We start from the raw sequence: 24,781 nt of genomic DNA, 5'->3' as shown, positions 1-24,781 counted from the left end.
CTTCATGGTTTGGTTTGAAGACGAGAACACAGAACTATTGCAGGCCTTTTCGCAGAGACACACAGTAATCCCACCCCATCCTCCGAAGTACAGATACTGAACGCCCGTGAGAATGATGAGTCGCCAAAAAAAAAACAAAAACACATTTCTACTGGATGACAGTTCGTAAATGCTCTCATAGGTCGAATGAGCCGTCACTCATTCAACAACACAAAACATGAAGAGAAATGGAGTGAATTTGATATGAAAACAAGATTTTCTTTATTTGATACCGCTCCAAAACACACACACACACACACACACACACACACACACACACACACACACACACACACACACACACACACACACACACACACACACTTAGGTCCCGTTTACACAACATTTCAAGTGAAAACGCATCGTTACTGCGTTTACGGTTCAGAAAAATTTGGCGTTTACATGGAACGTTTTGAAAACAATGTAGTTTTAATGTTGGGCCACTAGTGGGAGCTGCACACACATGCGCCCAGAGAACAAATCACTCTCAACATTAACAATGGCAGTACACAGATATTCGTATGGACAGATGTATGACAAAGTTGGATTGTTATTCCAGTGACTGTCGACTATAAAACTAAAAAGTTCCCGGAGGATATGGACTGGGAATCATGATACTCCATTGTTGTTATTGTCTATGTTTTTGGGTGTGTGCAAGAGAACTCTATACTTCGGCTGTGGTGCGCATGTGCTGTAACAGTGTTACATGGAGAGCCTTTACACGACAGCTGAGTTGAAGCGTTTTCAAAAAGTTCCACCTGAGAAGCTGTTTTCAGAAAGTTGTGCTTTCAGTGGCTCCAACCACCACTGTCTTGTAAATGGACCCCCAAAATGCAACGAAAGTTTAGAATTTTCACTTGAAAACGTGAGTATGTGGAAGAAACCCCACACATGCAACAGAGAGAACATGCAAACAGTTTTCTCTAAAAACACGGTCTTTTCAAGCGTCTGGTCTGATGCTTCTCATGCATTTCTCAAAACTGTGACATCTCAAAAGTGAATTCACCAGCGTAGAGTTTGGAGAATGTACGAGGGATTTGTAGTACCCAGAGAAAACCAACACAAACACAAGTAGAATATGAAAACTCAACAGCTAAAGGCCACAAAGCAGAACTGGAACCAGCAACATTCTTGCTGTGTACCGAGAGGTGATAACTGTGGATACAGTGTTTGTCATCATTTGTGCTTCCAGACCCGTTTCCCCCGCCACAGTCTTCGATAAATGATTTCAAGTCCAACTTTAAAACAGTTTAATTCAAACAGACCGTAATGTTCAATTAAAAGATTGTTTGGATGTGAAATAAGCAGCACATCCTCATATTATAGGACAGAATCTAATGATTTCCGGTCCGAAACCTTGTTGGCGATCATTGTTTCACATTGCTTCTCAGTTTTTGTTGACGTTTATATCCACACTTGACCAGAACCCCAGTTTGCTGAGTTATAGTCCGGTGTGTGATCCATCCATCCACTATATTCTCCTCCTAATGCAAACTCTTTTGATATTGTTATCGCTCTGCTGCAGTTCCATATCACAGTACATGAGTCATTTACAGAATGTCGCCCATATAATCACCATTTCAACACAGTCTGGCCTGGAAAAGTCCACAGCCGGAGTTCACCAGTACTATGAACCGTCATCAGCATACCCAGGATGTCTCTGTTTCCTGGGTTGACTGATCCAGACACACACCATCCTGATCACCGTTACTACAAAGCAGGTCATCAACTCACTGGTTCAACCCAGACCTACGAGTGCTCGTTCACATGAAAGGGGCGGAGTTTGCGGCCTCTGACCAATCACACACACGATGACACTCTGCAGCTCAGTTTACAGATTACTGAAGGAGAAATTACTCTCAGAGAAAATGAAGAATTGAAACTCATCCACCAGGATAAAAGCAACTCTGCTGCGGCAGCCAAAGCCAGAACATTCCTGACTGTGCTGATTTAGTGAGATTATACCAGATTATTTCATCTGCGATATAATCGGACGCCACTGTGATCACTGTGAGCAGAAACGTGTCGGGCTGAACTTCCTCACTGCTCTTCTTTTACTTTAGATTTTCCATCCAGTTGTTTAAAATTTCTCTCATGTCAGTGTTTTGTGTTGGAATGTTAATTCATCACTGCTACAGCATGAGAAGATGTGCGTTCCATAAATTCATTAACCTTATTATTCCACATCAACCCTCGTGGAGATAAACTGACCTGGAACAAGTCAACAACAAAAACATCTTTCAAAGCCTCAGTAACCAGGATTTATTTTATCATGTCAAAACGATCGCTCTGAATTATCTTCTCCTCTCCGCTGCAGCTCAGCGCTGAACCTCCCCACCAATCACCATCAATTTAAGAATGGAAGGTCATTTTCCAAGGGATCTGATTGGTCAGGAGGCGGGGCTTTGACCTCTTATCGAGAACATAACCTGGTTAGACCTTCATCTTAAGTTACCAGGTGATTTATCCCGGTGAGAAGTGCGCGAACATCGCAGTACAGAAAACCCAGGGTTAATCCTTGAAGTTATATCGATAAGAGAAAATCCAGCATCGTACTACAGACCTCTGAGCTTTACAGAGATTACGTACTGCCAATCCGATCATTTTCAAGTCCTTTATTTCCCTGTTGGACAATATAAACAACCGTCAGCTTATGTTTGTCGGGGGTCTACAATGCAAGTGCTTACTCGTTTCTGCTGACGCTGAACAGGAATAAAATGCGTAAATGCAGATTTAGAAAATATCTACTTTCATGAAACCTGCAGGTTTTTGTCTTTAATTGGCTCATTTCATTAGACAGCAGACAGTCAAGATCAGAAAAGTGTTGTAAAATATAATATAGCTGTTAATCAGGCCGATCAGAGTGAAACAGAGCCACAAGCAAGAGTCCTCTCATTGGATCCTTAGAAACTCCAAACCAAAGCGGAGGTCGCTCCCAGTCTGCTGGTTGTATGAGTCTTTACTGGAATCGGGTTTACAGGGCGATCCAGACGTCCAATAAAGTGCTCAGGACTCGTTGTGTCGTCCAATGGAGTCAGTTCATGCAGATTTCTGGGACATCAACGTAGCATCCTCCTCCTTATCAGGGGCTCGTCCTCTCGGCTCTCAATGTGCTCTTGGTTTTCTTCTCCTGATGGAGGTCTGCAAAAGAAAACAAGTTAAATGCTCCAAATTGATCTTTTTGCTAAAATATACTGTATATTAGAGCTGTGTATATATATATATATATATATGTATATAATGTCCATATGTATATAAGCTACACAGAGCGGTGTAAAGGTGGTGAGAGACATTTCCGGAGTTGGCCGCCCAATGACTTTTCCTTGCAGACTTTATGAATGAGGTGGGGGCTGGGAAAGGATTTATAGGGAGAAAGAAGATTTGGGGGCCACGTTCAGAGCGGGAGATCCCGGTGATGATCAGATTCTCACTGCTTGTGTCCGAGTCCCTGTTGGTTTCCGTCTCCGACGTCGTCCTCTTCCTCTTGCTGCCCTGGCTGCCCTCTTGTCCCGAGCCGCTCTCGTCCGTGCTGCTCCCCGGCCCGTCTCCCGGTGACGACGGCTGAGGGCGACCAGAAGCAAATGAGGCACGTCACTGGTAGTGATACTGAAAGAACGAAAGAGGAAATGAAACCTCCACTGCGTCTGCGTGGCGGCTTGGCTTACCTTGCCGTTGGACGATAAGGCCTCTTGTTTTTGCAGAGCAGAGTTCAGCGTTTCCAACACTACTACTGTAAAGGAAACATGCCGGGTTCAAATACACACATGTTGTCAACAACGCCCAACAAGTCATGACTCCATCCAGATTTACTGTCTCAGGATTTCTTTTCTAGGAAGACGGTCTGAATTAATGAGCTGGACTTTAATTCAGGGTGAAAGGAAACAGAGATATCGGCTCTTTTTCGACTCGTCTTTCCATTGTCAATAAACAGGATCTGATACAGTTTGTTTTCCACAAAGAAGTAAAAGTCTCCCGAACATACAGATAACAGTCAACCTGAGCCTAGAGATGGAGCAATACAGCGATCACCTGGAGAAAAGTGTCTGGAAGAAGGTGAGATTAATCAGCTACGCAGGAGAAATTAATTTAGAGAAATTAGTTCACCGTTTTTTTTTTCAGGTTTTCTCTCCTGACATCATGATGGATTTTAGTTGCTCATCATTTGTTACATTTTGACTTGACCATTTGTGGTACGACGACAGTACTTCTACACCACTGTGTGGCGCTAATCTAATTAAATTTATTCTAATCTTACAAGTCCCAGTTTTTAACATTTCCACCTCAGGCCAATAGAAGACCCCCCCCCCCCCGAGCCAGAACGCCAATTCTTTTTTATAAAATAAATTAATAAATTTTAATAATGTCCAATATGTTTGGGCCAACAAACTACAAACTAACAATGGCCCTGAACTGTATGTGCTTCATTTTCTATTGATAATCTACAATAAATTTGTTGATAGACAAATAGATTTGTTGATTTCTCTCTCTGTAGTGTGTGTTTGAGCAGTTTGGACGCTCGTCCCAGGGAGGCGGGGTTTCGTTGCAGTTTCACCAATCACTGATCAACAATATAACTGAATGACATTAAATTAAACCAATCAACTTGATATATGTGTTTTGGGGCGCTTTTTGAACCGCCAATGGCCAGACCTGCTCGGTGATTGGCTTAAAGTCAGTTCTGGTTTGTTCTGGCACGTTTCTACGTCGTGTGGCGATGGCGACAATGAGCAGCGAGTTAACTCCAAAGGCGAGATTGTTGAAATGTGCTTTATAAACACACTGTATACAAACTAAATAAACGCTGGCTGAAATGGAAGAATCATGACGAGCTCCACCTAAGAAATGCACCACCAGCCGACATATTCAGAGTTTTGCTGGTTTCGTTGTCATACAGCACCTTCTGATGAGCGCCGAACCAAACTTCTTACCTGGACGTAAGGAGATGGTGAGGACGGGCACCTTCTTATCGCTGCTTTCGTCCGTCTTTCCATTCACCTCCTCGTTCTGCTCCTGCTCTTTGTCGACCTGCCGCCACAACATCAACGTCTCATGAATATAGTTTCTGATCGGTACTCTTAAACCTTTGAAAGTGACGGCTGAACGGCTTGAGGCTACCTTGTCGTGGTCGCTGGAGGACTCCCGCTCCTGTTTGACCGGAGGCGAGGAGCAGGACGAGTACATGATGACGGGTGAAGGAGACGATACCGGTGTGTTCGAACTTGCGCTCAAAACAACATCTGGGCTCTTCTGTACGCTTGCTCTTTGTGGCGCCGTGGGTGAGCTGGTTCTCGGGGTCTGGCTGGATTTGGACTTCCCTCGATCCGATAGGTCCAGAGGGGCATCGCATGCTTCGCTGATCCCTTCTTCTGAGGCACTTTCAGCCTTGGGCGGCTGATTTTCTCTTTTGTCCTGGTGCTTCCTTTGACTTTCGGCGTAGTCTGGCAAACTGCTTAGCGTAAAGACGACTGTGGGCTCTTTGGCAGAGGGCTGGGGGGCGCTCTGCGTTGGCCAGGACGGGTTGAACACCTGCCTTCGAGGAGCCAAATGTTGGCTATTTGGGATCAGGTTGTGAAAGCGTGGCATGTTCAGCCTGGGGGAAGGTGGGATGGCCGAATTGGTGCCAGCAGAAGCCATAGACCCCCACTCAGAGTGCTCAGATAAGGGCCACGGGAGGGAAACAGGGCTGCTCTTGATTGGCTGAGGATGGCAGGGGACCGGAACGTGAAGCACATGTCTGCTGGGCTTCATCTCTCCACTCATGGAGGAAGAAGAGCCCCGGACAATAACTTGAGGAAGGATGGGAGGACGCGGGTCAAGTCCGTCAACGCTGGGAACTCTAGAGGGGACAAACACAGACACGCGCATTAAGGTCAGAGGAGAGCAGATGGTGACTGATGCATCATCAGCCAATCTGTACAAGGATTGAAGAATCAAATATATGTTCCTGTCGTTCATGCTTAAAGATTCTAGTTCCCAAGACTTATTTTTCAACAAGTAAAACCTCAGACTGTTAAGTTATCGTTCATGATCCAGGCTTGCAGGTTTGCATTTGACCCATTGAGACATATATTGGACTATATTTCTGAAGGTAAATGTTTGCAGCAGAATCGCTGATGTGCGCAATCAAGGGACTACTGCTGAGTTTTACTGCAGCATCAGTTCTTTGTTAAACTAAAGTCAGCAACTGGGAAAACCCCCCACAAGAGAAAATGTCCGATTCGACACATGATTCAATGGTTGCAGGAACTGCAATTTAAATGTGAACCCAACATAAATCATAACATTTCTTCATGTCGTTTGTCCTGTACCACGGCAGGAGCGTCACACCATATCTTCTGCAAAGTCTTCCCACATGTATAGTCAACAACTGCCGGTACTTCAATTCAACCAGCCTGTAAGAACACCAGTCCCTCTGCATCAAATCCAAAATTAAAAGCAACACCTCAAAGGGCCTTCAAGATCTTTACTCAAACCCTGACGTCCTCCCTCTCGCGATGTTTATTGTAACGTCTGGTGAAGCAGCTCAGGCAGCGCGAAAGTGAGGCGGAGAAAGGTAGGGCTGGTGTTTCCACACTGTTCAATGGTTTCTGCTACAGCAAATGTTAGATGTTTGTATTCATGGATGTTAGTACTCATAGATGTTAGTACTCATGGATGTTAGAACTCATAGATGTCAGTACTCATGGATGTTAGAACTCATAGATGTCAGTACTCACGGATATTAGTATTCATAGATATTAGTACTCATGGATGTTAGTACTCATAGATGTTAGTACTCATGGATATTAGTGCGCATAAATGTTAGTACTCATAAATATTAGTACTCATGGATGTTAGTACTCATAGATGTTAGTACTCAAAGATGTTAGTACTCATAGATGCCATCCTGATTGGGATCTTTGTGTTAAACTAAAACTAAACTCTCATGTGTATATATTGCATTAGGAGCATGTGCTCGGTGCATTTATATGTTTCTTCTGTGATTAATGTGTGTTGAGTCAAAGTTCAAATCAGTTGAAGTCAAAGAAACCATGACACCTGGAGGACAAGTGGAGCAGTGCATTGCCTTCCTGTTGAGAGGACTTCACCCCAAACTAACACCAGCTGATGAGCTGGGCCACTCTGCTCTCCAGCGTGGCTTCAGACAACGGAGGAGAGACTGCTGCTCAGCTTGGGTCAAACCATGAAGGAGCTGCTGGTATGGATGAACCGAAATTATATTGATAAGAAATGTTTGTTTTGTTGCTGTAAGCAGTAAATGTGTAGTTTGGTTTCTTGCACGAGTGAAATAGTCAGCAGGCTTATTTATGTTGGGCCACAGTGAAGCAGCCTGCTGGCTTTGTTTGTCTCTTTGCTGTTACAAATGGATTTCATGTTTCAATGTCAATGATAGTTTAGAAAAATGACGTTGTGTGCATAAATACAATCAAAACCAGACAATATGTTTATTCAGGTATCATTTTGAGAGAGACTGATTTTGTCATCATTAATCATTCAAAATGAAGCCAGAGATCATGACAAGAAGATTTCTGACTTGGTCTGAGACTGGAGAAGGAGCTGTGGGCTGACTGAGAGTGCAGGATTCAGTTCAATTCAACTTTATTTATAAAGCACCAAATACAACACAGTCATTTCTACATGCTGTTAGCAGAGAAAACAGAAAAACTCAACAAATCTGTGTATTCAATGTGTTGACTGTCCATAGGCGGTGCCAGGGGCTTGAGTGTGCTGCAGCTCCCCCTAGGATAGCAAAAGCACTCCCATAGCACCCCCAAGAAATTTTTTTTTTTTAAAAATGTGGTTTATTTATATATTTTTTTATGTGTTAAGATTAGAATTTGTTGCCAGGTTAATTAATAAATACACCAACAAAACATGTATTTATGTTTTGTTTTTTTTAACTAAAAAGCAGTGTAATCTGATTCAGCCAATCACTGCAGTGCATGCATTTACCTTTGAACGTACAGCTTCCTGTTATTATAAGTGCAGTTTACCTGGTGACTGTGGAACTGACTAATAGTAATGAAACATGGAGCGCTTTTTGCAATAAAAAAAAATAAAAAGTTCCAAAATCCCTGACGCCTTTGCTCTAAACCACAACAACCGACATATCGTTTTATTATAACATCTCATGGTGAGGGATGATTATTGCCTGTTTTGTGTTTGAGAGCTGACGCCTGGTTCTCTCTATGTAGTGTTTATTATTATGTCATTAGATCCATTGAACCAAATATTTTCTTTCAGTTGTGGTTTTGTTGACTGGCAGCAGGAGTTAGTGTCTTTGTGTTTGAGGCCTGAATGAAAACCTGCTGTGTGTTTTGCTTCCCGCTGCTGTTGAGGCTCCATCAGTGACATTCTTGTGTTAAAGTTTCCATTCAGTGTGTTTAAGTGGCCGGCTAGTAAACCTTTCATCTTGATCACTTTGGATAAATATCTTGCATACTGTGTCGCATAATATTGTTTTAAATAGCGGCACTTTTACAGTATGTGTGCGACGGTGCTCGCAGAATGTCGGCGTTACAGTAGAAAATAAACTCGAGATCCCTAAACTCCCCAGCACGTCACTGAGAGATCGAGCTCCCCCATAGCACCACCAAAATCTGGCGCCGCCACTGTGACTGTCTCACCTCCTCTCCACGGCTCGGGTCGGGCTGCGCTCCGTCTTCCACGGTGACGGTAATGACATACCGGGCAGAAGAAGCGACTTGTATTGGTCCTGTGAGAGTGAAGAAAAGCAGGAAGCAATAATAAATGATTACATTTGCTGAGGCTCCATTGGTATCATCCCTGAAAATTTAATGCATTTTGAATAAATAGTTTTTGTGAAAAGTTGGTAACATACATACATACAAGCACATAACGTTCTCGGCCAACTTTGCTGGTGAAGGTAATAATTAAGAAGCCCTCTTAGTGAACTGTTCTCAGATCCTCAGGCCAACCTCTGACTGTATGGTCCTGTTGGTCATGGTGGTGAGATGTTCTCACCAGAAGCAATAATTGATCATTTCTATTGTTTGCAGGATGGGTCTGTGTGGTGCTCTCTTGTAGGATGAATAAAGAAATACTAAAAAATACTTTTGGTGAATGGCGAATTTATCAAAAAACGCTGTACAAAACAAACTTCAACTCAACATTAGGGCCAATAATAAGTGAAAGGTTGTCTAATAAACACGCATGCAGTCACATTCTCTCCTACAGGTAATTAGTTAGCAATTATCAATAATTAATAAAAAAAAACTAAAAACAAAGTGAAATGCACTCACTGCCTCCAGGTGATGCAAAGCATGACATACATTTGACATAATGCAAATTCAACACAGAATTAAAAAGCAAATGAGGAACTTACAAAGTGGCTGCGGCTCGGTCTTAACTGTCGGCCTTCAAGTTCTGTTTGATCAAAGCAGAAAACATGTATGAAAGAAGGAGCAATCCAACAAAACAAAAGAAGTAAAGACGGTTTTTCTCTCCATTCAGACCTTCAGATCTTTGTTCTGCCTCAGTCTTCACAGCCACGACGTCGGCGTCTGTCGGCTGCTCGCCGGCCCTTCTGGCTGCAGTGCTGATCAGGGCCACGGGCCCCGAAGAGGGCGAGCTGTCGGGGGAACTGTGACCCTTCACCTCTGCTCCTCTGCTGCAAACACAAACACACAAACACCCGTGTTCTGAAGGTTTCAAAAACACCACAGCTGCTGGTCACTTCTTTAAGAAGATTTCCTTTACAAGTCACTGAAAGCTTTAAAGTGCTCTCCTGGGGCCCGGCACTGTTTGGCAGCCGGGCAGAATCAAACATAACAACTGATCTGGAAAGGAATTTGATTACTGGATCAACTAATACTAGAAGAAGAAGCAAGAAAACACATGAAACCACCAACATGCAGGCAACTTTTTGGAAAGAAAAGCTGCAAGTGCATCAGAGCCGCTGTGGATAAAACGTTTCAGCTCACGACTAAAGGTAACAACAGTGGTTGAGAACTACGGAGTTAAGTATTAATTATTGACTGAAACTGACTGACGTGAAGTGGTTGCAGTTAAATAATTTACAGGAATGCGTTCTTCAGCTGCCCAGATTTACTACTTTATCCAACTCTGTGTGTGTGTGTGTGTGTGTGTGTGTGTGTGTGTGTGTGTGTGTGTGTGTGTGTGTGTGTGTGTGTGTGTGTGTGTGTGTGTGTCCTGTGGTGGACTGCCTACCTGTTCAGGTGTGACCTGCCCTCTCCCGCAGTCAGCTGGGAGCGACTCCAGCTCCCCGCCATGCTGCATTGGATAAAGCAGAATAGAAGATGGATGTTTGTAGTTACTGAAGTAGAGGACGTATCTTTTGGCAGGTGTTTGCAGGACAAAAGAGGAACATATTTATGGTATGCACACAGTGTGTTCGCTTTGCTTTTATTTCAGCAGTTATATCAGTATAGCAGTTTCCTCTATATTCCATTACACCGTGCTGGGATCAGAAAGTAGTTCTCTGCAGACAGAGAGCTCCAGAAGCTTGAATTTGTTCCTCAGCTTTCAGCCCACAATTACCCTTTGCTTCCCTTTCTCTGTGGATATTTTATCTTATTGCTCTGTCAGTCAAATCCAGCAGTAATGGAGGTTTTGTCGTGGCACTGTAGCATCTTTCTGTGGTCATACAGTGACATCTAGTGGTCACAGATCATACATATTTTGATATATGAGACACTTCTTAAACCGCATGACCAACAAGATGACAAAAAAATTAAGGACATTTAGGAGAGAAAATATTGTATCACATCACATCGCATCGGATCGCAACAACACTTATGTGTTTTTAAGTTATGTTCATTAGTGTGTACTGCTTTTAGGATGGTGCATGTGTGGTGGTCATATATTTAACACCTGATTCAATTTTTATCTAAAATACTCTGTACCAAAAAATACTAGTTCGCAGAAAATACACACATAAAAATAAAAAGCTTAATTTAGAACTATACTGAACAAAAACATAAATACTACACTTTTTTTTATCAGCTGAACTTTTCTAAGGCCATTCATTCTTCATTGACACAGACCCGAATGTACACCTGGGTCAGAGCTGCTATGAGCAGCCAAACCCGTAGGGGGCAGTGCAACGAGAAGCATGAAGCCATGATAGCCAATCAGAATGCTGGAAAAACCAACACGTAAATCTCCACCGACCCCACTTTAGATGCAAACAGAGACACAGTGTTTTTCTCCACTGTGGCCGGGGTATTCAGGAATCATCGCTTGTGGTGACTCTGTCGTATGACAATGTTGGAGGTGATGGGCTGGTGTACTTACACGAGGTCTGTGGTTGTGAGGCCGGCTGGAGGTACTGCTAAATTCTCTGAAACACCTTTGGACAACAGCTCTGGTGGACATTCCTGCTGTCAGGATGCCAGTTACACTCTTCCTCAAAACTCTAGCAACATGTGTGGCATCATGCTGTGTGTTGAAGCTGCACAGTTTAAAGTGTTCTTCATTTTATCGTGGCCAGCCTAAAGCACACCTGTGCTGTAATCTTGATGTAAAATCAGCATCTTTAGATTCTATACCTGTGAGGCGGACGGATTATCGGCAAAGGAGAAGTGCTGACTAACAGATTTACACACAATAATTGAGAGAAATGGGCCTTTTGTGTACACGAATGAATTAATAAATGAATGGCATAAAATTTATTTAGAGGTTTGAGTTCAAGCTCATGAAAAATGGGAGGATAAAAAAACTAAAGTGTTGCTCTCATGTCTTTGTCCATTGTAGAACAGTGGGACGTTTTATACTCACTCGAAAGCTGATTTCAAATTCCTGATGTCATCTTTGAGTTTCTTGTTCTCCTTTTTCAGGTTGTTCATCTCCGTGGCTGCAACAGAGTCACCGTTAGAACAGGAAACGGGGAGACCCTCCTGAAATCTTTCAGTGGAAGTAAAAAAAGGGGTGAACCCTGCGACAGTCAAGGCCACGGGAGTTGAAAACGCTGTGAGAGGAGAGAAAGAGGGGATGAAATGAGCGGAATACCCAGGAGAGAGATGTGCTGGAGGCTCTGGATCTGTGATGCTTCAAACTCCTGCTGCCTCCTCTTGGCGACCTCCTGAGTTACTGTGCATCTGTCACACAGCCCGGCCCGCAGCCTGCAGAGAAACACCACAACCACACTGACGCAAACACACACGACACGTGTCCAGGCCAGCATCTTCAAAAGTAGAATATTACTGAGAAGTTCATTGATTTGATTCACATACTCATAGCATAGCATTTATGTATGTATGTATGTATGTATGTATGTATGTATGTATGTATGTATTTATTTATTTATTTATTTATTTATTTATTTATTTATTTATTTATTTATTTATTTATTCATTCATTCATTCATTCATTCATTCATTCATTCATTCATTCATTCATTCATTCATTCATTCATTTATTTATTTATTTATTTATTTATTTATTTATTTATTTATTTATTTATTTATTTATTTATTTATTTATTTATTCATTCATTCATTCATTCATTTAAAAACTGAAAAAAACCTTGCAGTGAATATTGTGAAATATTCAATTATTTTAGCAATACAATATTTTTGATTAAGTTCAAATGAGCCAAACAACAAAAAGGCTTCAAATATATCAATTTATGCAAAAAGAACAAAAAAAAAAAAAGGGTGTCACATCAATTGGTTCCATTTTCTGTTGGTATGTTGATGTTAAATGGATTTTGTCGGCTCACATTGTATGTTGCATCATAGTTTCCCGAATGCACCTGTATGAAAATCATTGCATCGACAGTCACTAAAAGAATTTAAAACCCGTGCCAGGTTTTTCTGAACGGAGCTCTGGTCGGCACTCAGCTCCAGTTTTAATAACATCGAGGAAGAGTTGGAACTACAGACACTGAACCAACACTAACCAATGAATGGACGGATGGATTCAGCTCAAAAGACCTTTTACTTAAATCACTATTCAGTATTTTTTCACCACTGTCTTGAATTACAATCGGATGAGCCTCCTTTTGACTTCTGCCAGATCTGAGATGCACAACGTTGCCGGTAACTTCTGAAGCTGTGTGCTGAGGGTTTCTTTCCAGACAAAGGAGACCGTCTCTCGTTGCTCGTGTCCAAACCTTTTTGAAATTGCCACTCATCGCTGAATCAAAATGAGTGTTCATTTTTTAAATGCAACAGTTGACATGTTGTCTTTGGGTTCCATTAAACTAAATACATGCTTTAGGAAAGTGAACATGTGAGAAGCAGCCGAGCGTAAACGAGGAGGATACCTGTTCTCCAGCGTCTTGATGTTCTCGGTGAGTAATCTCTGCTGTTCTTTCATCTGCTGGTTTCTGGTGAACAGTTCCTCCATTCGCTTTGTGTCACTGTCGACATGAAACAAGACCATTTCCAGTTTTACAGCAGACATATTCAGCTTCCGTCTTAGCGTCGGTGCCAGTGCTGCACTGTATCCGCTCACAGCGCACTGCGCTTCACCGGAGTGGGACTTTCAGTAACAAGAAGGCATGCGTGGAATTTAAATGGTGACACTGAAAGCAATGATAGACAAATGATGAATGAATGGATCTTTGTTGTATCGGAGCAAACTGGAATGAATTCATGAAGTACAGTTAATTATATATTTTTTAAAATGTTTGAAGGCTTCAAGGATTGTAAAACTCTTCATTGTTGGATCAACTATAACCTTTTTCCTTCACCAATGTTCATCCACACTCCAACAGCATTGTGCACAGCTTTCATGCAGCTTGAGATTAAAAAAAGCTTTTACAATGTGAATTATCGAAAGGATTCAGTCGCTCATCCGTTCTTCACAGCAGACTATATTGTTGAGCAAAGTTTTTGAAGGAACTCCCATGAAACTTGTTGCATAGAATCTGTGAACGGAATCTGATTCCGATCCTTTTGTCTCCTGCTACAATCAAAGATTTCCAGGAAGCCTGTTCTGCTTTAAGGTGCCCGGTATCACAATCTGTCAGTCTGTCTTTGGAAGTTGTGCCATGGTTACACTTATTGTCACATAAAATTCTGCTGCATCGCGATTGGCTGGTGAGTCGCCGTGCAGTGTCGTGAGGCCGCCATGGACGCTGACAGAAGATCTTAGAGTCGGCTTTGAGTCGTCTCATGACATTGGACCTCCACAACGCCATCGCGCCATACCCCACCAGACTACAGATTGTAAGTCACAACAACGATTCTCCAACTTCTACATGATGGGACTGGTGGTGAGGAATCGGTGTCAAGATGGGTTTATGGATCAACCTTTGATATCAATAACTGTCATCTGACCTGGAATGTGTCCACCACTTGTTTTCATTCATGATCTTTGTCTTTGAAACAACCTAATCCAGTGCTATCTTCACTGGAGACACCCACTGGGGCCCGTGGCGTTGCCTGACCTCAGGTCATCAGAATCAGACTTGCACATGTCGAAGACAGGCCCAAAATGATGCTTTCCAGAGTCTGGAGTCTGTTGCTGAGAGGGGAGTTTCTCCATCAACGTTCTTGCTCATCATAATCAGAAAACAGGACTTCAACCTCTCCTAGAACTAAGTTGAAGGGCCTCCAAGAATAAAGCGAGTCTAGAACTAGTCTGACTACTTTAATGTAAATAGTCGGATATAAAGGTTGCAAACAAATAAGATCCTGCTTCGGTGCTAATTTGTCATAACAACATTCTGACTCTACTGGCTCGTACCTTCATCGTGCCTCAGGTTTAGACTGGAGTGGATCACAGTGTTGTTCTGGTGGGAGTCACATCTTCATTATTCTGGTTTATCGACCTCCAGGTTAGAGGGTGTTACTGTTATTATTACAAGCAGTGGCGTTTCTAGATGTAAATACTTGATGGGGCAAGATTTTATTCCTGGTCTCGTGGCACTGCTTAATGCCAAAGTAAAGTGGATGCACAACGTTTTTGCCACGACATTATGACAACCATATAGGTTCTGATCCTGTGAAGAGGTTGAGCAGGAATCAGGAATTGAACCAAGGCCTACTGTTTCCTAGACGGATATTCTACGCTAGACCACCTGCAAAGTTACCTAAATGTGAGATTCTGAGAAAGAGTTCGTCACTGCGTCATCCAGTTTACCTCCAGTTTTTCCGCTAAAGTAAGAGTTTCAAACTCGTAGTCCAGTAAATATTGGACTTAATTCATTTTGATTCTTAACTGTTGCTCTAAATCAGTGCCAGCCAACCAACGGCGAGCTTCCCAATGACGTTGTTTATTAGGCTTCGGGCTTCAACCGCCACTTAACATCAAAATTACTTGATCTGTGTGAACATAGCCACAGCCTGAGCATGCACACTTACACTTTACTGCATGCAATACACACTGCATGGTGAGAGAGGGGCGAGCCACACTAATGCAATACACACTGCATGGTGAGAGAGGGGCGAGCTACACTCTTGGATTTATTCATTTATTCACAGAATATGACATATTGTGGATAATCTTAAAAAATTAATCGCATACTTTGCATGCAGTCCTTTCTGATGACACCAGGTGGCGCTCAGCCCCTCCTGCCCCTCATGACCAGTGGCCCCTGATTACAAGGTGTCTTTACATTATGTCTAAAGATTAATTGTCCAATCTCACTTAACCTGAAGACTTTGGCGAAGAATTCAAAGCAGTTATTCAAAGTTTTAGAACTTTCCTGAATTCGGAGGCGAACGAAGACAAAGGTTTTGGCGCCTCAGACCGCAGCGGCTTGTTGAAACTTGAGTTTCCAGTCAAGCTGAACGGGTTCGGGCCTCGGTGGAGGACCTGCCTGGCTGCTGCTTCACTAAGAAACCCGCGCCTTCTCAAGATGAGCTTGAACATCTTGTTGGCGCCGTGTAAACAAGACTCCACTCACCAGCCCTTCTTGTTGGACAGCTCCTGAACTTTCACCTGCCACCCTGCGAATTCAAAAAACATAAAACATTTGCTGAAAAGTTGTGGAATCCTTCATCCGAACTCTCTCAGAAACACACTGACCCCCCCCCCCCCCCCCGACCCCCCCGGTCACTTCTGCTCACCCTCCACTTCTCGCTCGTGGACCTCCCGCAGTTTGAGTAGGAAATCATTGAAGCAATCCATTGTGTTTCTGCTGTGCAAAAAAAACAAAAAACGGTGATCACTTATTTGGTTGATAGACGATGGATAGATGACACCAAACCACCAGAGGGTCGAGACCTTGTGAAGCATAAGCTGGATTTATATTTATTTTTTATCCTGAGCAAAGAAACATTAGCTCTATTAACATGTATCATATTTCATATATAATTTACTGAGTCATCTATAGCATGACTGACTTTTTTATTTCCTGAAAAAAACTTGTTGCATCTGATGCGACAGCATAGAACTTGTTTGACAGCTGCTTTTTTTTTTTTTTTATTTATTTAAGATAAACAAAATGTTGAGCAACAATTCATGCAAAATGTTTGACGTGCAAATATGACACATCTATGGGAAACACTTCCTTTTTTTTTTAATTAAATGAAAGTTTCAGTAAAACAGTCTGCTTTAAAAAGAAATGGAAAGTTCTGCCGTTACTTCATGGCTCCGGCTTTGCAGAATTCTTGTGTATTAAGAAGATTTTATGAGGCATAAAAGAGAAAAAAAGGATTTGTTGCGTGTTTTGTTTTGATTTGTCGTATTTGTCTTTGCAAATCCAAACTCTTTTGGGATTTTGCAAAAAGACCGAATTGCAGTTTTTAAGTTGTGATACTTAGAGTTGTGGTTTTGTCTGATCCTTGTGCTGCTGTTTCGCTGCTCCGGCCTGCTCGAGGTCAAATTGGACTTGCCGTGTGCGACACCGCTGTTGATTTGAATACTTTCAAGTGGAGACAAATCAGGCTTGACTGGACTTGACATTCCACGCCCTCACCCGACGCTTTCATGAAATAACACTAAAACTTTGAAGTGGAAAGCAAATCTGACAGTTATTAAGTACACAGGCGTTATAGCCCGAGGACTCGGGAGCCCGTCTGATTATGTTCGGCGTCGTGAACTTTACCGCCGCTCACATGTGCGAGCAAATTTCTTGTTGTTATATTGCGGATGATAAAAACTGGTAGGGCCAGTCCTGTCAGGTCGGACCTCCATGTCTGCAGTTTGTGAATCAAGTGCATGAGAAACAACGTCTTCACGGTCTCAGCAAGCATCTGGGTTTCTCGTCACATTTTGTACTTCTTCTCAAAATGCGTGAAACATATTCCCAGATATTTCCAGCCTCCTTCATGAGACAAATAACAACATATGATCCCACTGGATATAACAAAAACCCACAACCTTGATCCTCATGTCTTCATTTCCTTAATTGGGCAACAGTTTGATTTGTTCCAGTTATTTGCAACAGAGACAGAGAGTAGTGCAGACTGCAGACCCAAGGTCAAATGAGCGTAGCTTGCGGACATGCGTACAGTAACATAAGCTATTCCATGAGAACACAGATCTGCTATTACTCATTACAAGTATATGGAGTACTACTATATGAAAACGAGAGCTGCAGATAACTGAATATTAGTGTTGTAAATAAAATGCCATTCAGAATGTGTGTGAAATTTAGATTCAATCGGGAAAAATAATCAAGTTTATTTATTCATGTGCAGAATCCAAATGTTTTTTCAAACTTTGGGCTCTCATCCTATGTCATGTGAATCCAGAAGCACAAATAACAACGGCGTTTCCATGCGACACAACTCAAATCCAGTGGAGAATAAGATTCATTACGATTTTGATGATCTGCAAAAACCAATGTGCAGAAACTAACCCGAACCCTAACAACACACAAACTGACAAACTTCTGATGCAGCTTATTCTTTAAAAACATTTCAGAACAAAGACAATTAAGTCATAATTTGCCATTTAAATGAACCGTAGTTAATCTGACTATGGGTCATATAATGCCGGAGTTTGCAGGCAGTAATCTTGTTGTTTAGCCTCACATTTGACTTATTTGTAAGGAATGTGGAAAGGCAACAGATCCATACATGTGGAACTTTTCAAACATGCTACACAATGTTAAAAACAGAACACATACATTAATTTGGATAGTTTAAATATTTCTTACTTTTATCATCTCATTTCTCAAAGATCAGCTGCTCAAGTCCAGGATAGAAGGAGGATAACTTGTGAACCACAGTGAAAAACAATCCTAAGACTTGTTTTTATGGACAATGTGGCAAATCCCATTTCCTCATGTCATCATCATCCACTAAAATGACCACAAATGGCGTTGATATCTTTATCCATTAATCTCTTTTTATTTGCAGTGATAAACGTCACCCATAACCATTTTAACTGCAATTTCAATGAATTCAGATTGGCTTAAGAGGAATATAATTTTGGACATATTAGCTGGGCTTCCCGTAACCCTAACACTAACCATACCCCTAGCCGTACCCTTGTCCCTATCCATACCTCTTCCTCTTACCCCTACCCATAACTTTACCCACACTCGCTCCTGCAAACTGTACAACTTTATCAATCTAATAAGTCACTCTCACACTCTCCCTCTGCCTACCCTCACCTCTAACACTATCATCACTCTACCCCTCCGCCTCACTCCACCCCCGCCTCCACCTAACTCTACCCTGAATGACAAGGGCTATCCTCCACATTATCTTTGATTCTCAACTCACAATGAAGGAGCTCTGGCCAAACCCCCCCCCAAAACCAAAACAAGTATAACTACTGAAATGCTACAGTTGTATTCATTTATTTAGTAACAGAAGTTTCAAAAGGAGGCTTTTCCACCAAAAAGAACCAGGTACTAGTTCGGAACTCGGGACAAATTTAGCAGCAGTTTTTTGGTGTTTCCACCGCAAGCCTATCAGAGGCTAAATGGGTGCCAGAGCGGGGCCAGAGTGGGGTCAGAGCGGGGCCAGAGTGGGACCCGAGTGGGACCAGAGCGGGGCCAGAGCGGGGCCAGAGCTGGGCCAGAGCGGGGCCAGAGCTGGGCCAGAGCTGGGCCAGAGCTGGGCCAGAGATCTGCATGAGGCTGCATTACTTCACTATGAGACGCTCCATTGTTATTTTCTACCCACAGAATTTCTTTATAATGAAGCCATACCTTTGGTTCATCAGCAACTACAAAACAAACTACATACTACTGTAAATGAAAGCTTGGGTTTTTTAGCCATAAAATGAGCCTTTTAATGGTGCTTCATGTGAAAAAGAACTTTTGTTGTTGATCAGTGTGTTTACGGAGGTTGCCATTAGAAACGGCTGAAGAGTTGCGTTCTATCATTCTACACCTCCATTCCTCCATGTTGAAGCTTTTGATTCAGACACGCCCAGAAATAAAGTGAAAGGAGCAGAAATTCACTGTGTAATATCAAAATGTTGAAAAATAAGCCCCAAGCTCATTCATACGTTATTATTATTTTTTCCTCAGTGGCCACTCTGGGGGTCCGGACTAAAACAAAACGGACGTGAAAAAACAGCAATAGAGCGACAAGGAGACTCAATGTTTTTTGGCTCTTTGCTCTGCATCCGAGGTTCAGGCCAGACTAGACGGAGCGACCCGGACCAAACCATTGAATACAGGCCGTCTCTTGGTTCTTGTATGAGCGCTGCATTGGTGAAATCAGTGACGTATCACATTTTGGAGTGACGCAATGAGGTGGCTCTCACTTGGCTCCGTTGACAATAGAAAATCAACCGGTTCTTTGGCGGTTCTCATTTAAGAACTGGCCCTGAACTAGAACCTGGTTGTTTTTGATGGAAAATCCCTAAAACTTCCAACAACTTCTGTGTTGGTTGAGAGAGAGTGAACGCCGGCCGGCCCCGGCTAAGTGCACCGGAGCCTGTCTGCTCCGGTCCCGCGGTGTCCCCCACCGGCAACTTGACAGCCGCAACTTCCGTGTTGGTAACGAGAGAACGAATGTTGCCGCTGGATGTGACAGCCGCAACTTCGCGTTGTCCTGGAGCACCGTGTGTGGACACAGTCCAAGTCCGATGGTCGTGCTGCATCACGTCGCACACCGGCAGATTCCGGAACTCCACAGCGTCGGGGAACTGGAGCTCCAGAGCCGACCAGTGTGGGCCGAAACGCGGTGGCCCACGCAATGGAGAACCGGCCCACCGGCCCACCCAATTACGCACCGGCCAGCAGTAGTGCATCGGTGTACTGCCGTAACGTCTGTCCCGGTCTCTGTCCCGGTCTCTGTCCCGGTCTCTGTCCCTGCCTCTGTCCCTGTCTCTCCCTGCCTCGCGTCTGCTTTTTCTGGACCAACATGAAAGTTGCACAGCAAAAATAACCCACAAACAAAAAACAACCAGTGCAAAGCTGAACATGTTAACAACAGAGGATTCCTACAGTCGACATATTAAAATATTGAGGGCGTGTAGTAAAACACTGACCAATCAGCAGACAGCTCGTCAAAATCAGACCCGTTCTGTCGTCCTGAGTACCCCAATAGAAGGGTGACAGAAAAGAGTCCACCTTTGGAGCGGATATTTTGCAGCGGATATATTGCTGTGGAAACCCGAACCGTACCCGACCATCCCACTCCATTCCTGCACGAGGTTTTATATCCTTATTGCTTTTCCCTCCAGTTACTCTCTGTGCAATCTAAGTTATCCCGAGGCAACTTAACCTTGAAGTTGTGTGTTTCAGTCAGTCTGCCCTTGTCAGAGGTTTATGTCACCTGAGCATTAGAAGTTCATGCAAACACACGGGCGTGATACAATTATTATTATTTTTTTTAACATTTTGATTTGTGTGGATTCGACTCCTCGACATGTCAGGATACGTCAGACGAGTGTTCAGATCATCTCAGCAGAGCAAGAAAAGACCTGTCTGCTTTTATGTGTCTGCTTCGTTATCTCTTGATCGTTGTTCACACACACACACACACACACACACACACACACACACACACACACACACACACACACACACACACACACACACACACACACACACACACACACACACACACACACACACACACACACACACACACACACACCTTCCAGTGTGAGAAACACTTCCTCAAACACCTCCCACCTGGAACTAGTTTCAATCGAAACCTGGGGGATGTTGGACGAGGCTCCAGCCGTCAGAGTGGACACTCAGAATCAGCTGATGCTGTTCAGAGGAACACGGTAGCCTCATGTGTCCGACTCGTGGGACTCGGCTAAACTTTCTTGTCACTCCTTCAGGTTCACTATGACAACCACAGCAAGGTGTGTACAGAGATAAAGTGGCCTTGGCAAGAGTGATGACAAATGATAGCCTATAGTTTTCAATAGAAGTCTTTTCCTCTGTCACACTTGAGCTCTAATTTTAAATGTAATATCTTCAAAATAGAATACTTCGAGGCCTCTGTGGCCGACTGGTGAGTAGCTTCGGGTTAATCTATACAGATTATCCACTACGTCTCACTTTGATCAATTAAACTTTAATAACAAGATATGGAACCCAACCATTACACTCTAAAGTCCCGTCGAGCTGATAAGGCCATGACTGTCCCCTCTAAGTTGACCTACCCACCGCTCTACCAACCTGCCAGCAGTCCTCCCCAGGTCCTTGCGGTCAGCTCAGCATGCACAATGGGGGGGCGGGGGTGAGGAGAATCACACCCTCCACTCGTGTCGGTCGTCCCGTTGGCCAAACTTTCAGTGCTGCTCACAGATGGACCGAGTGATAGAGACACGCAAGAAGGATAAAGACGAGAAAGAGAGGAGAACGAGGTGAGGAGGGAGAACGCCCCATGTACACCCTCCTCCACCTTCTCTCTCTCTCTCCCTCGCTCTCTTTCTCTCTCTCTGTCTCTCTCTCTTTCTCACATCTCTCCACCCCAGAAAACCGGTCGGAGTGGTTATCCCCTTGAGGAACACAAACATCGAGGCCCGGGCAAGTTCTCCCTTGATATTCCTGTTCTGCTGAAATCCCACATAACCGGTTAAACCGGTTGCATAAAGCCCTGTGGTGATAGAGGGACAGAACTGACTGAGAAGAAGAAGTCTCCACTGCACAAACGTCCTTTTATACAAATCTGAGGGGCGAAATGGGATTTTTACACTAATAGAAAGTATATTTATATAACCATGTATGAATTATAACCTGAAAGGAGTTTTGCTAAGAGGGAAGTCTCAGGACTATCCGAGCCTCTTTTGACCTGTGTCGAAGTGCGATTACACATTTGGCACGATAATAATCAAAGTGTCTATTGTGCCAACGAACAATGAGGAACTCTTCGCTTGCCCGGTATCCGAGGACAAGAAGTGTGCACGAGGGCCGCAGTGTGTGTAAAATGAGCAGCAGGGTGTGGTGGACCCGACGAGTGCGGCGATGGCATGCAAATTCGACGGGTCAACAACAGAGACAAAAGCAACATGGCACACGCATCATGCAAGAAGCTCATCCGGCACAGAGAGCTGCCTGAACCAGATTCCTCACAACCAGTTTGATGCAGCCGGATTCGGTCATCTGCCTCGTCACTGCGCCTCTGCGGCCTGCTGCTCTCTGCAGTCACACACCGTGGTGACTCTCCAACAAGTCTACAGACTTTAATGAGCTTTGTGCTTCTCCAACAAGAGGGAGTCCTTGTGAATCCCTGCAACCCCGCAGTTACAAACCTGAACTTTTCCCTCTTGCTATTAACTAAGGAAGGCGTCTTTTCAAAGAATGACCTGACAATCTACTTGCTGATGGAGTAACTGTGAAGTGCAGGACATCACTGTCATGCTTCGCTTCATGTGACAAAGATATTTTCACAGTACAAGAGGAATGGCCTAATGGCCTCATGCACACACACACACACACACACACACACACACACACACACACACACACACACACACACACACACGCACGCACGCACACACACACACACACACACACACACACACACACACACACACACGTACGTCACTACAGTGCTAATCTACTGCAATCCCATTCATAGCATTTAGCGACACTTGTTTGCATTCAAATCACAAATTTGCCTTTGTGGGTTTGGCAAGAAGAGTACATAATGTACCCAACTACTCCCAAATGTACAGGTACATCTCCTCCTGTGGCGCTTTTGCCAGAGGAACGTCATGGGCTGGAATAGATGTGGTGTTGAATTGGCGACCATCCCATTGTTTCCCAACATCTCAAAAGTGCCTTCAAAGAACTTTTGGTGAAAGCTTTCGATACAACTCAGAACCAGTGGTGGCTGGCCAAAAGAGGGCGCTAGGGCGCCATCCCCATCACATTACCTTCAATAAGACATTAAAAATAAATAAATAAATACATAAATAAGAAATGGCCATAGACTCTAATTGAAAGTTGTACATGCGCAGTAGCTCGTCAAGTTGTACAATGCAAGAGATCTCCTGCGCCCCGAGCTGAATGCAGCTGGGGCTGACGTCACAGCCGTCTGTCATAAAGTGCGGCTGATTGATGGGTCGAGTCGTAGGAGAGAGTACATATCAGGACAAGATCGACGTCAAAGAGCGCAGACCTGATCAGCCAAACATCGCAATCCAGCAGCAGTCAAAAGACAGAGGGAGACAGTCCAGCCGGTCTTTGTCCTGCTTTGCCTGCTTCCTTTTTCAAACGTCAAGATCCGACCCAGCATGGATTAATACAGTTATTATTATTATTATTATTATTATTATTATTATTATTATTATTATTATATAAAATGTATGTACCAAAAATAGAACAATACATGACATGATAATGTTGCTTTTGTTGTTTTAATTTCTGTAAATACACTGGTGCGATTCCTTAATACATGTTTGCTTGCTTTATGGTACTGTTGTTCCGATACAAATTTTCTGTCCCGATACCGATACAAATACCCGGTTGTATAGTATCGGCCGATACCGATACTTGCCGATAACGAGACTTGCCTATACCGCAGTGTTTAAAAAAGATATGGCCTGTTTTTCTTCCAAATCTTAATAACTGCACATTCACTTGGTTGTATAAATCATTGCTATCATGGCTTCATCTGGCTGCTTAAACCTTTGTCAATCAGGAAAAAAACACCAACACAGTAAATGTAGGACAACTTTTTTATTTCCTACCTGGTATGGGTGGAACTGAAAAAAGAATAAACTTTTCTTAAACCTGAGTTTTAGCTCACAAATGCCAAACAATAGTGCAATATCAATGTACAGGTAAATACATGTAAAACAGTAGTGCAACCGCAGTTAAATTTCAATTAAAATGACAAATAATACAGATATGAGGCTTTCCTTGGCATGCACTGAATACATCACCATACATGGATCAGGAGTCAGAGCAGCAGTGAGTGAGAATCAGGAGAGAGGAAAACACACGGCGCTGGGTATCGGCAAGTTAATAGTTCGTACCTGCCGATACCGATACCAGCTTTTTGTGCGGTATCGGCCCCCCCTCCCGATACTGGTATCGGTATCGGCACAACACTACTTTATGGTAAATGTCTATTTTGGAGTTATAGCCCCTCTGGAGAAAACTGTGCGCATGCTTGTTTAGTTAGCCAAGCAGATTTTTTTTTCAAGGTTATGCATTTACTTGGGTAATGCAAGGGTGCAAACTAACTTGAGCTAAACTAATTTATATATATATAATATGAAAATAATGAATCTTTGCTGAACAATTCCCTTTTTCTTTTGTAAAACAATCTAAGAATAGTGACAATTGCACGGTATTAGGTTGTCTCTTCAAAATAAAGCAGTAAATTGAAATTGAATATGTGCTTTGATCCAAGTTCTGGTTGTGCATGCTTAAAACACGTTATTTGCTTATTCAAATATTATCTATGGAATTTAACTAGTTTTATTTTGT

General features: G+C 43.1%; 1 protein-coding gene across 9 annotated transcripts; it reads right to left on the bottom strand.

Annotated features, from left to right (window-relative positions):
- Positions 1-234: 234 nt before the first annotated feature.
- On the bottom strand, positions 235-21,832 carry rbbp8l (retinoblastoma binding protein 8-like). 9 transcript variants are annotated; one of them, XM_080469326.1, is made up of 15 exons: positions 21,518-21,832; positions 16,041-16,111; positions 15,878-15,920; positions 13,289-13,384; positions 12,031-12,143; positions 11,800-11,875; positions 10,231-10,293; positions 9,516-9,670; positions 9,386-9,426; positions 8,667-8,755; positions 5,155-5,875; positions 4,968-5,064; positions 3,705-3,769; positions 3,471-3,600; positions 235-3,180 (listed from the first exon to the last, which is right to left on the bottom strand). In XM_080469326.1, the coding sequence occupies exons 2-15, from the start codon at positions 16,099-16,101 to the stop codon at positions 3,122-3,124; spliced, it is 1,809 nt and encodes a 602-aa protein (XP_080325452.1). In that variant the 5' UTR covers positions 16,102-16,111; positions 21,518-21,832; the 3' UTR covers positions 235-3,121. The 9 variants fall into 9 exon arrangements, with proteins under 9 accessions (XP_080325452.1, XP_080325450.1, XP_080325455.1 ...); XM_080469324.1 differs by having other exon boundaries at positions 241-3,180; positions 12,031-12,167; positions 21,518-21,786; XM_080469329.1 differs by having other exon boundaries at positions 241-3,180; positions 3,705-3,766; positions 21,518-21,785.
- Positions 21,833-24,781: the final 2,949 nt, after the last annotated feature.

Source organism: Lipophrys pholis (genome assembly GCF_963383615.2).
Source record: "Lipophrys pholis genome assembly, chromosome: 8".
NCBI lineage: Eukaryota > Metazoa > Chordata > Actinopteri > Blenniiformes > Blenniidae > Lipophrys > Lipophrys pholis.
Note: the sequence above shows the minus strand (reverse complement) of the source record. Positions and strands in the feature narration are given on the sequence as shown.

What these genes read in the sequence shown, in the direction of transcription:
- rbbp8l (XM_080469324.1), bottom strand. Translation starts at nt 16,101, where the DNA reads ATGGATTGCTTCAATGATTTCCTACTCAAACTGCGGGAGGTCCACGAG. An exon ending in GGCAGGTCACACCTGAACAG is followed by an intron (nt 9,671 to 10,230) that starts GTAGGCAGTCCA and finishes TTGTGTTTGCAG; the next exon opens with CAGAGGAGCAGAGGTGAAGG. An exon ending in GACCGAGCCGCAGCCACTTT is followed by an intron (nt 8,756 to 9,385) that starts GTAAGTTCCTCA and finishes TCACTCTCACAG; the next exon opens with GACCAATACAAGTCGCTTCT.